Source organism: Pogona vitticeps, chromosome 2 (genome assembly GCF_051106095.1).
Source record: "Pogona vitticeps strain Pit_001003342236 chromosome 2, PviZW2.1, whole genome shotgun sequence".
Taxonomy (NCBI): Eukaryota; Metazoa; Chordata; class Lepidosauria; order Squamata; family Agamidae; genus Pogona; species Pogona vitticeps.
In genome coordinates, this window is record NC_135784.1 from 108,190,003 (window position 1) to 108,202,954 (window position 12,952).

The 12,952-nt window shown below is 40.7% G+C and overlaps 1 protein-coding gene across 4 annotated transcripts in view; it reads left to right on the plus strand.

Moving 5' to 3' along the window:
* The first annotated feature begins 493 nt into the window (after positions 1-493).
* The window catches only part of TCERG1 (transcription elongation regulator 1), a 56,356-nt gene continuing 43,897 nt past the window's right edge, over positions 494-12,952 (plus strand). The window contains exons 1-4 of one of the 4 annotated variants that reach the window (XM_020806518.3): positions 494-648; positions 4,978-5,203; positions 7,637-7,789; positions 8,678-8,954. In XM_020806518.3, the coding sequence (XP_020662177.1) occupies positions 530-648; positions 4,978-5,203; positions 7,637-7,789; positions 8,678-8,954 (775 nt within the window). In that variant the 5' untranslated portion in view covers positions 494-529. Of the gene's footprint in view, positions 649-841; positions 921-2,255; positions 3,676-4,977; positions 5,204-7,636; positions 7,790-8,677; positions 8,955-12,952 lie in introns of those variants that run through there. The other 3 variants (XM_020806528.3, XM_078385774.1, XM_078385773.1) reach the window with 3 other exon arrangements.

Consider the following 12,952-nt stretch of genomic DNA (forward strand, 5'->3'; position numbering starts at 1 on the left):
ATCTGTACGATATGACGGTTGGACGGGAACGGGAAAGGTAAACTACTAAGTGTAAAAACAAGTTAAAATCATGTTATTGGTGTGCATGAAACAAGATTTGAATGAAAAATTGCTTGGATTCCTCTGATTTTTGAATTCCCCGTTGCTTCACTGACTTCTCGCATTTAAAATAGGCGCCTTTATACAGTATGTGAACCCGGAATTGTCTCCTATGCGATAGTTTCGCCTCTTTCCTTTTCTTTGGTTTGCCGCCGGAGCTTTCTTTTCGCGCAACCCGATCCGCTCCGGGTTACAGTTCACGTGACCGGGACACCAGGGGGCGCCCTCCCCGGCTCTACCCAGTGGCCTTTCAGTAGCAAAGCCAGCCAGTCCTGGCCCGCTTTCCTCCCCTCATTCAAAAAGGGCGGCGACAAAGGCCAATCAAGACGAGGCAGGGCGTCTTTCGTCCGGTGAGTGACGTGCCGCTTAGCCACTGAGGAAGAGCTAGGCCTGGCGAGGTGGGCGTGTGCGGCGGCAGAGTCGGCTGGTGATGGCGGAAAGAGGAGGAGGAGGAGGAGGCGGTGGTGGCGGCGGCTCTACTGGTGGCGGCGGAGCTGGAGGGGGCGAAGGGGACGCTGGGGCAGCAGAGCGCTACAACAATGAGATCAGGTGAGGCGAAACTCTTAACGGCTGCGCTCGGCGCGCGGAGAGGAACGGGCGGGCGAGCGGAAGGAGCCGGGAGCACGAGGCCTTTTGTGAGTGCGCGCGCACAGACGCAGAGAGCACGCGCGCCGTCGCGCTGGAGCCTCAGTGCTTCCTCCCCCACCCCCCTCCCCGCGCGCGAGGCGGAAGCGGCCGTTCACTCAGGCGCCCTTCCCCCACCCCTCAACCTGGGCCGCCCTCCCCCCTCCCGGACCCTCTCCAGGCTCATCCTTGCCCCGGTGCGTTGCCTCCCTGGCTTCACGTTTGGTGAAGCTGTACCGTTGGAATGGCTGGCTCGGTTTCGTGTCGGGTTGTTTAATCTTTCCTCCCCAGTGCTTGCTTTTAAATATTTGTTTATTTATTTATTTAAGCAGCTGCTGCTTCTCCCTCTTAAGGCGGGATTCGCGTTTTGGGCTGCTGAGGGTTTTTCAGGTGCTCCCGTGTTGTCCCTAAGAAGGGGACCATGTTCCTCTGAGGGAAGGGTCATTGACAGTCGTCGTGGGATAGCTGGCTTCGTCCTTGAGCTGGCTTGCTCAGGCCGGTGACTTATAGCGAGAGGGACACGATTCAGTGGCAACAGCCCATGCAGGCGAGACAGCGTCCAATCTTCCAGCTAAGTGGGTGGGGGGAGAGGATCTGAGGTAATAAGGAGTTGAAGGGAACCTCATTTGATACTTTGATGGCAGCCTCAGGGGCCAGCGGGGCCCTCCAGATGTGCAGATGTAAAACTCACACAACCCTCCGCTATCATAGGATTGTGTAGGATGATGGGTGGGTAGGTCAGGACATCTGAAGAGCCTCAATTTTGGAGGAAGCTGCAGCAAGACCATACCGGACAGACGCTCCAGAAGGAGCATTTTATCATAAGCCAGCATGCATAGTGCCTTACAGAAGAGTATGTCAGCGCTGCTCGTGTAGAAAACAAAAATGTACTGTATTCTGTCTCACACTTAAGAGAACATTTGATTGATTTTACCATTATTATTTTTTTCTTCCCAAATGAAGCAAAGCATGTAGAAAATGTTAAGCACAGTGTTCCTGCATTTGGTAAAGAAGCTCTTCTGTGTAGGAAATACTGTGAAATTGGCACATAGGCTATGTGCATTGTAAGTGTTGTTTTATGAACTTTGAGAGTTTATAACGGAGAAAAGTGTTCAGAGTTTTTGCAGCTTCCCAGCAAGTAGATGCAAAACCAGATATGTCTGTGGGATTATTCTGTAGGGTATCTACATGCAAGGTTTGTGTTTTCCTTATGTGGGAATGTATAGAGTGATCCTGAGAAAAATTGGGGCGGGGAATTAATACATTAACTGTACATATAATTTTATATGTTTCATTTTGCACTTCCAAGGTAGCGCTACAGTCGTGGAGCTGTAAAAGACTAGTTGTGGTATTTTGTACCATGTGTTGGGAAGGTCTTATGTAATGTCATAGGTGTTAAATATCATGGGGTTGGTGCAAAGCACCATTTACAGTCTGCTAGAAATTATTTGGCCTACATTGTATTTTTAATCCCAGCTAAAGTAGACCTGAATTAACTATTGAGTGATGCATCAACACTTATCTCAAATCTCTTTGGTTTTTTGAGTGTGTTTTAGTTGAGATTTCTGATAGGATCCTAGCTTTAATGTTATGGCAGCAGGATCTGTACGCTTGCTCATTCTCGAGCATAATGTTCACTATGCAACTGATACTGACCTTTTTCTAACACTCTCTTATGACCAGCAAACAAGGCGAGACTTGTCAGCTGAGGCAAATGGATATATCTGATATGCTAGGTCTTTCTTTCCATTGTAGCTATGACGACACATCCCAACCTAAGAAGCCCTTAAACTTCTTCCAGCCTATCCTCTTTTTGTGACAGGCATTTGGTGAAGCAGAAGAAGTGCTGGATAGCTCATTGGTTTAGGCATCTGGCTTCTTGATTTCCTCCACTGTGCCTCTTTGACAGGGGATGAACTCAGTGATCCATGGGGTCCCTTCTAGCTCTGCAGTTCTAAAATTATTATTATTAATAATAAAGAGAGGAGAGCAGAGAAAGATTTATTCTTTACCAACTCATGTTGTCATTCTCAAATACTGACGATGTTTTCCACCTATGGGTGCAAACACTGAACCCTCAAGTAGCAATCAAGTGCGATCTAGGGGGTTGCTGTGATCTTTCCTACGTAGCCTCCCTATCGGGTCTGTGACCGTATAGTAAAGATTAAATTGAATTGAGAATCTCCCTATATGTAGCTGTTTCTAAAATCTAATAAATTGAGTCTGGACAAAACTTACATTAAACACCATCCTGAGTCTCCTTGTTGATTCTTACTTTGTAAAATGTGCTGCTAACGCTATCTGTTCTGTGCACAGCTTTTCTGAATTGAGTGATTGTGTTTTTTAATGGATGTGTATGATGGAGCTTCTGTCTAGAAGAGGGTTTTTTTTAAAAAGAATATTATTTTTTGCCAAAATGGTTATCCCTCCTTCCACAGAAATAATTGAGAGAAATTGTGTGGTATATATGTATGTATAATATGTATGCATTGTGGGTGTTTCTTTTTAAAATACATGTCAGTTCTGGTTAGAGGCAAGCCATGCTTGCTTATATTTTCAAATGAAATGCTTACATGTTTGCACCCTTCTTCATTACAGTACTTTTAATTTGCATGTATTACATCACGTCATACCTTTGTCAAGAATAAATTAACCTGGTCTGGCTCAGGAATATTTCACTTGATAGTGGACACTACAGGCATCACATTTCAACTTTATAATTCCTCCATAAAGCAATAGAATTCTGAAACACTTTAGTATTATGTAACTTCTAAATTAAAAGGTGTTTAAATAATGAGTGTTGAATTATGTGTCTCTTGTAATTCACCACCTTATAACCTTTGTTTTTTTCAATTTTGAGTCATCATGCCAACATTGATATTACACTGGCACTAAATGGTGGGCAAAATTGTTTTCCTGAGAGCATCAGAAGAGCATTTGTTGGTTACAAAGGTGAACTTTTCCCCCTATACTGTATATACATTTTCTAAGCTACTTCTTTGAAGGGCTGGGAGGCACAGTGGGTGTAGCTTACTCAAATATTGCTTTAGGTTTCAAGGGTAAAGAATGTAGATCATCTCATGCAGTTGTGTGATGGGTACACATAACACTTTGGGTGTTTTGTGTCCATTATAAGTAAGTGATTTAGATGCCATGGAGGTATATAAGAGAGATACAGTGGGGTCTTGACTTGAGAACTTAATCCGTATTGGAAGGCGGTTCTCAAGTCAAAAAGTTCTCAGGTCAAATCTGCATTTCCCATAGGAATGCATTGAGAACCATTTGATCCGTATCTGCTCTTTTCCGTCCATAGAAACTAATGGGAAGCTGCTATTCCGCCTTCGACCACTAGAGGGGGATATTTTGTTTCTTTTTTTCTTAGGTCAAGAAAGGTTCAGGGAAGGCAGGGAAAATACAGTCCAGGCAGTACCAGGCAGTCTGAAGACTCCCAATCCACTCTCTAAACGCTGGGAGGAGTGAGGAAGCAGACAGGCATCCTTTTCACTGGCCAACAGTTAACTGAAAGTTCACATTTTGCACTTTCCCTGCCTCCCACGTGGTTTTTTTTCAGTTCTTAAATCTAAGTATGTAAGTCAAGTCAATATTTTCCTATGAGAGCAGTTCTTAAGTCAAAATGTTCTTAACTCAAGCCGTTCTTAAGTCAAGACCCCACTGTATGGGTATAGGATTTTGAGTCAGAGGTCTCTTGTAGTTAAGCCCATGGGAGAGAAGCATGTACATTTCTACATAACTTTCCCCAGTCTAGATATTGCTTTCTTGTGTAGTGGTAGAATATACCAGATGGGCAAGATATAAATCAAATAAATAAATAAATAAATAGTACAGTAGTTGAAATCCTATTCTGTTAAGTTAGACCACATAGGCTGTTCATGTCATAAACCCTGGCAATTTTTCAGAATTTTTGCTCCACCAAAGGCCCTGAGGTTCCAGTAGACTTCTTTCAACATCAGGAAAATACTGGTAGCCACATGACATGGGGGGATGGAGCCGGAAATATTTTATGTCCCAAAAATTGCCACAGTTAATGATATAATTACCCTTGCATGGTGTAGCTACATGGACAGGATTTCAGCCTTTGATATTTTAAGGACAGGACCTTCCAAAAAGTATTTGGAATGTAATTGTTGTCTTTGAAAATATCTGGCAATGTTGTTCTAACACACTTTCCATGCTAATCCCCTTTTCCCTCAACAAGCTTGAAAACAAACTCTTTCTTTTTGGTATTGCTCACAGAATGGCTCAACAGCAAGCACTGAGATTTCGTGGTCCAGCTCCACCACCAAACACTGTCATGAGAGGGCCACCACCTCTTATGCGTCCTCCTCCACCATTTGGTATGATGAGAGGACCGCCACCACCACCACGGCCTCCTTTTGGACGTCCCCCGTTTGATCCAAATATGCCTCCAATGCCACCTCCTGGAGGAATTCCTCCACCTATGGGACCTCCTCATCTACAGGTAAAAATATTTTTTCTTACTTTAATAGATTCCATTTCATAGGTAAGATATGAAGTCACCCCTTTAGTAGTAGTAGTTTGTCCAAAAGTTAATACAGCAGAATACCCTTATCCATGGGGTTACTTATCAACAGTATAAAAATATTAAAAGTATTTAAAGAAAAAAATCCTTAAAAAACTATTTTACGAGAATTGGCCACTAGGAGCCAGCGACCATACTATAAATATTTGTTAGTGAAGAATACATAGCATGGTCTCTGTAACCCTCTCGTAGCCAAGTCTGGTAATGCATGTGAAAATATATTTTTCTGTCCACCCCCCCCCCTTTACTATTCTCTATATAGCATTCGCTATTATCCGCAGTTTTCACTATCCATGGGGGAGGGCTTGGAACCAATCTGCATTGGATATTGGAATCCTGCTGTGCAGGTTGTCTGCTCTTAACATATTTGAAGTATCCTTTATCATTCAGCTTCCTTGTTTTCTGATTGCCTGCATAACACTTTTTGTCTGTTCCCTTTGTTTTTAAGAATAGTTCATAGCCTTGTGGCACAGTAGTTAAACTGCAGTACTGCAGCCAAAAGTAATTGCTGCCCAGAGTAGACTATTTGTCTAGATGGGTGGGGTAAAACTCTAATAAAATAAATACATAAATAAAAGTGCTCTTGTTCTAGGTTCAATCCCAAGTAGCTGGCTTAAGGTTCTATTAGTCTTCCATCTCTTTGAGGTTGGTAAATTGAATTCTCAGCTTGCTGGGGAAGCGGCAATGTGTAGCCTACATAATTAAATTGTAAACCACATGGAGAGTGCTTTATGCATTATGTGGTGGTATTTAAGCAGCACATTTTACTTGTTTTGTCCCTGTGCCTTTTTTGAGCATTTCTTCTGCCAGTTATTTGACAACTCAGTTGCTCAGCCTTTTTCCAGGCTTCTGGTTTCTCCATTCACTGATCCGAATCATGTTATTTACACCTACCAGTGTAACTCCATCAGTGATAATGTTGTTTCTGACCCACAGTACCTGCATCACTTGGAGCCTGATCAGAAAAACCAAAGCTGACTTCTTAAATGATAGCAATTTGCTGTTGAAAGTTATGCTGATGGAGTTACGCCAGTGTACTTATATAGTAGGAATCTATTTCCAAAATATATTTGTTTTTCAGCCCTCTGTTTTCCTCTACTTGGACCTTATTTATTTGCTGTGTTATTTTGTTCTCCTTTCTCACCAATAATAGGACTCTAAAAATAAAATAAATAAAACGAGTAAAGATTAAGCACATGAATCAGAGATTAAAGCATTAGATATTAAAAGCAATTGAAAACAGTGATCTTGCCATTTCTTGTTCCCGATTTACTGTTAGTTAGTTTTTTTAAAAAATTACCCTACCTTTTTCCTTAAAAGAAGTGTTTTCTTTAGCTTTTATCTGTTTCCTTGAATGCTTCGAATGTTTGTAAACATTCTGTCATGTCCTTGAGGTTGGCTCATGGAAATGATTCCCCAGCAAATGTTTTGCGTTCAAAATGTATCAATATGATATAGTGATGTTATGTTGTAATAATTATCCAGTGGCAAGCTTAAAGAACTTGAGGAAGTATTACATTGCTATTGAATGTCTTGTCTAGGGGGACCTGCAAGGCTCCACATTATATGGAGCAATATTCAAGCACATCTTCATTTCTCCAGCTATACTTGTCTCCTTTTGGATTGTGCTTATGTTAATGTGAGATTTTGTATGTTTTATTATAGTAGGTTACATAGTTATTTCAAGTCTACTTTGATATCTGATGTTACCTTTTATTTAGATTTTGTAAATAGTTGAGACAGACATTGTAAAAAGGTCATAAATAAATTATGTGTCAGTGGTGCAATATCTGTACCTCTCCTCATCTCAAGATGTTGTCATTGGTAGGGAATTTACTAGTAAACGTAATAGAATGTTTTTGCTGCAATTGTTAACAGAATACTTTTATAAACACCAGGCTGGTAGCTGTGGGAAGATTATTGTGAGAACTGAGTTAAAATCTTCTGTGAGCAGTCTTGTTGTGATTTTTTAAGGCCAGTAGGAAGCTAAATAAATATTCCTAAATGGCTTGACCTTCCCACTTCATTAATAATGGGGAAAATAATTTCTTTTGTAAACTGCTTGGGCTTCAGATTTATTACTGACTTTTACTAAACAGTTGTTTCTTGGGTGGGAAGTCACTTTTTCCCATCATGAGGATGCTTTGTTCCATCCTCTGCTGCTTATGCTTGCAGTGACTACCTATTTGTTCTTCTTTAAATATAATTTTTTAAGACAAAGATATACAGAAAAATGTTACAAATTTTAGTTTTTTCTAAATAATGTGGTTATAGAGTTGGAAACATATATATTGGAAACATAAAATGTTTTAACTGTTTTTTATTATTATTTGTTACTGTAAATAATTATAGAGACCACCTTTCATGCCTCCTCCGATGGGTAATATGCCACCACCTCCTGGTATGATGTTTCCTCCAGGGATGCCACCTGTCTCTGCTCCTGGAACACCAGCTATGCCACCAACTGAAGAGATTTGGGTAGAGAACAAAACTCCAGATGGCAAGGTCAGGTTCATGTCTAGTAAAATAGCAGTACTGGTGTGCTGTGTTGGATTTTTTTTATTATAAGAGTTGTATTACGCAAATTGTAGATATTATATTCTAGGAGGTTTATTATAAAAATTATATAGGTTTTTGTGCATGGCAGGAAAGGAAGCTGAACACGTTCCATATGTGTTGTCTCCGACGCATTTTTGATATCACCTGGCAGGACAGAATTCCAAATAGAGTAGTCCTAGATCGAGCTGGAATTTTTAGCATGTATACATTACTGAAACAGTGATGTCTACGTTGGCTTGGGCATGTTGTGAGAATGGCTGATGGATGGATTCCAAAAGATGTCCTTTATGGAGAATTAGTGCAGGGAAATCGCCCCAGAGGGAGACCACAGCTGTGATACAAGGATATCTGCAAGTGGGATCTGAAGGCCTTAGGAATGGACCTCAAAGGATGGGGAACCCTGACAGCTGAGCATTCAGCCTAGAGGTAGGTGGTGCAGCATGGCCTCTCCCAATTTGAAGAGACCCTTGTCCAGCAGGCCTAGGCAAAGAGGCAGTCCCAAAAGCAGCAAAATCAGGGAGCTGGACAGGGGACAGATTGGATTTGTCTTCAGTGTGGAAGGGACTGCCACTCTTGCATTGGCCTTCTCAGCCACACTAGACGCTGTTTCAAGACCTCCATACAGAGCACGTTACCATAGTCTCTCGAGACTGAAGGATGCCTAAATAAATAAAAAAATCATAGGTTTTTAACTGATAAGATGAAAGTGGTTGGATTATGTAAAGTCTTTTCAGAACACTAAAAATATTTATTTGATGTTTTAGTGTGAATTTAGAGAATGAATTGAAGAATGGGATGTATGTTAATTTAAAATTGTCATTTCCCTTCACCCAGGTTTATTACTATAACGCCCGAACACGTGAGTCAGCGTGGACCAAACCTGATGGAGTGAAAGTTATTCAGCAGTCTGAACTAACTCCAATTCTAGCGGCCCAGGCTCAGGCCCAGGCTCAGGCTCAGGCCCAGGCCCAGGCCCAAGCTGTGGCTGGCTCCACACCTACTACTAGTAGTCCTGCATCTGTAGTTTCTCCATCTACATCATCAAGTAGTCAGTCCTCTACAACATCTACTGCTACTACCACAGCAACATCTGTTTCTCAGACAGTTTCCAGTGAGTAAATTTTGCATGATGTAGAAATGGCAATATTTAAGTCTTCAAAAATAGTTTTACCAAGTAGCTTTTTGTTACTTCTCTTAATGATGTATTTCAATTGCCTGCTCCCTTTTCCTTATTTCTCTTCATCCAATCTCTCATCTTTTTTATATAGAGGATCATGTAAAAGAAACGGAAGAGACTATGTCACATGTGTAAAAGTAGCTCTCTGTTGGATACCTCTTGTTAAATCGGTGTTATATTTTAGAGGTATATTAGACACAGAGTTATATGTGTGCAAATGATTCAGGAGCCTGGAGGGCTGTTGGCATTCTGCTAATCTGTGCTTACATGGAGGCAGTATGGAAGAGCAGATGGCTCACACGCACAGTTTGTACTGTGAACACCTCAGTTTTTGTGGTGACTATCTATATGAAGGATCTGCTTAAACAAAGGAAGTGAAATCATGAATGTATTTTGTAAAAATTTAAACCAAAAAGTCAAATTGCTTTAGTCAAAGTGATTTTTAAAGAAATAGTGGGAAGTTCCTTTAAGATGTTTATTTACTTTTGACCAAATATATGAAGAATGAGATCCCATATGTATATGTTGAGTGAGTTAATTGGACAATACCCCATAAAATCCACTTTCTAAAGCAAGTTCCCTTCTTTTTCTGACAATAATTTTCATCAACAGGAAGGTAAATGGTCCTCTATTTGTTGCACTTCTGTCCATGATTTTACAGTAATCCCACTGTTAAATCAGGTTGCTGGCACTGTGAGCTCATTATATCAACAGAGAAGAGAGAAAATAATTTGCTTGTCCACTTACCTGCAAGAATCCTCTTCAGAAGCTATAGGGAGAGTTGTACCTTCTCTGTGTGTTTGTTATTAAGGGAGTTTTTACAGAAAGGCATGCAAGTGATGACTTGTTATGTACTGGCAGATCACTGCTGTGATTTATATCACACTAATACAGTGGTGCCTTGCTTAACGATGATAATCCGTTCCAGGAAAATTGACGTTAAGTGAAAACATCGTAAAACGAAATTAAAAACCCCATTGAAACTCATGGAAACCGGTTCAATGCATTCCAGTGGGGTAAAAACTCACCGTCCAGCGAAGATCCTCCATACAGCGGCCGTTTTAACCGCCTATATAGCGAGGAATCCGTTCCTAAACACAGCGGGGAGCCATTTTAAACACCCGGCAGCCATTTTGAAAACCCGACGGTCAGCTGTTTTTGATCATTGTAGAGTGAAAATCAGTTCCCGAAGCAAGGAACCAATCATCACTAAGCAAAATTCCCCCATTTAGACCACCGTTTTGCAATTGCAATCGCAAAAAGATTGTCATAAAGTGGATACGTTGTAATGCAGGGCAATTGTTAAGCGAGGCACCAGTGTATTAACACTTAGCAGGATTCCAGCTCTTCTTTTATTGATTTAAGTATGAGAACCTTACAAGCAGCGTCCTTTTTTTATTAATAGCATGCAGTTGTACTTACATTTTATGAAAGTTAAATTTATCTAATATCTTAATCAGCTGCAGCACAAACAAGTTCTATTATACCGTAAAATAGGGGTAGTCAACTTCCAGAGGTCCAGGGACTGTGTATATTATGGTGCACACTGTCATTTTGTGCTGTTTTGGCTTCCTCTAACCTGTTTTAGGTGCTGAGGAGCTCTTAAAAAAAAAAAACTGGGGAAAACCAGGAGTCACTCTGGTTTTGGACAAAGACCCCGCCAGCACATGAAACAGGTCAGAGAGTTGAAAAAAGTGGCAAAGTTCTGCTGTGCTCCCTGGAAATTACAAGAAAGCTTGCAGGGATTGGAGTGTACATTAGGATACATGTGGCCCACAATCTGTGCTTAACCTATCTTTGGCCTTAAAAATTAACAAGGGTTATTCTATGTGAAACTTTTGTGGACTGTTGATCTTTTAATGAGTAATATGGAGTTTAATCTCCGTAGGCAGATAAATGTTTTATTTCCTATCTATAATAAAATCCTATTTTTTTCTAGTCCTTCTGTTTTCTTTATAACATCCAGGGTGTTTGCAGACGACTATAATATTGATCTTTAGTGTGATAATATTTTTATTCCTTTTCTAATAGTTACCTTCTTGAATTCTTTAGCTGTATTTAGCTTTTAAATATGTAGTTGTCTCAAGTCTCCTTATTGAGAGAAAGATGGAATGTAAAGGAAATGAATGAATGAACAACAGAGAGTCATACAGAAACTTAAACCTAACATATTTTATTTACTTTATTTATTTATTTATTTATTTATTTATTTATTTATTTATTTATTTAATATCCCGCCTATCTGGTTGGGTCAGGACCACTCTGTATGTTTTCATGAGCTTAGTTTCAGGTTATGAAAGTTTAATCTCTAAATATATTCTTATGGACAGGGACATGGTGGCGCTGTGGGTTAAACCGCAGAAGCCTCTGTGCTGCAAGGTCAGAAGACCAGCAGTCATAAGAGCGAATCCATGCGACGGAGTGAGCTCCCGTCACTTGTCCCATCTCCTGCCAACCTAGCAGTTCGAAAGCATGTAAATGCAAGTATATAAATAGGTACCACCACTGTGGGAAGGTAACGGCATTCCATGTCTAGTCATGCTGGCCACGTGACCACGGAAACTGTCTATGGACAAACACTGGCTCTATGGCTTGTAGACGGGGATGAGCACCGCACCCTAGAGTGGGACACGACTAGACTAAATGTCAAGGGGAACCTTTACCTTTTTATGTTCTTATGGATGTGGGAAGTTTATCTCTTCTATTGTGGTTGCATTGAAAACACTTAGCTTTTCTACCTTATTAAACCTGTCAAGTGGACTGGCTTTGCGGGTAGGAATGCCTCCCTATAGCAGGGCAGGATTCCAGCATGCTTAAAGAAACATTAGTGAGAGTGTTGCTGATAATGCCACCCTTGAATCCTATGGTAATAGATAATTACCTGCCAGTCTCAAATGTTCAATTCATTGGCAAGGTGTTGGAGCATGTGCTGTCTCTCGGCTCTAAGAATTTGTGGATGAGATCTAGATTCATTTCAGTCTGGCTTCAAACCTGGCTATAGGATGGTGACTGCTTTGGTCACCTTGTTGGATAACCTATGCTGGAGACAGTATGCCCTTTTCATTTCTGTTGGACTTCTTGGTGTCTTTCAATACCATTGACCATGGTGTCTTTCTGGGCTATGTCTATGGCTTTGGGATTAGGAGGTACTGTTTTTCCTGGTGGAGAAAGCTCAGGAAGTGCTGTTGGGGGGAACACCTATTAGTCCATTGGCCTCTGGTGTCTCTCAAATGTCTGGTTTTTCCCCTCACATTTTTAAAACTATACATGAAACCAAGGTCAATAAAAATCAATGATTTTTTTAAAAAAATCAAATTGATTTAAATATTTTTAAAAAAATTTAAATATTTTTATATCAATTTTCAAAATCTTATTTTAAAAAATTTAAATCGAAACCACCCTGCATAAAACTGCTAGGAGAATTTGTCCAGAATTTGGGGTTTGGTGTCAAGTATATGCAGATGACACCTAACTCTCTCAGTCTAATTCCAAGGAAGCTGTGACTAAACTGAAACTTGATCCAGACAAGACAGATATGCTTCCAATCAGGTGAAAGGGAGATTTGGGAATAGGGTTTCAGCCTGTTTTGGATTGCACTCCTCCTAAAATACAGGTTTGTAGCTAGTATGTGTTCCTGGTTTAATCCTTGAGTCTGGATGCCTAGGTCTTTGAAGTGAGTGGGAGTTAAAACTAGTGCACTGGCTATTGCTGGAGATGTCTGCTCTGACTGTGCCTTTGCTATATCCTATTTGCATTATTTTAACATGTGCTACATGGGAGTGCCTTTGGAAGGCATTCGAAAACTTAAATGGGTTCAAAATTCTTGTTAACTGGAACTGCTTGCAGGGATCACTTAACTGTTACAGCAGCTCCACTGGATGCCAGTCCATTTTCAGGCACAGTTCAAAGTGTTGCTTTTGACCTGTAAAGTC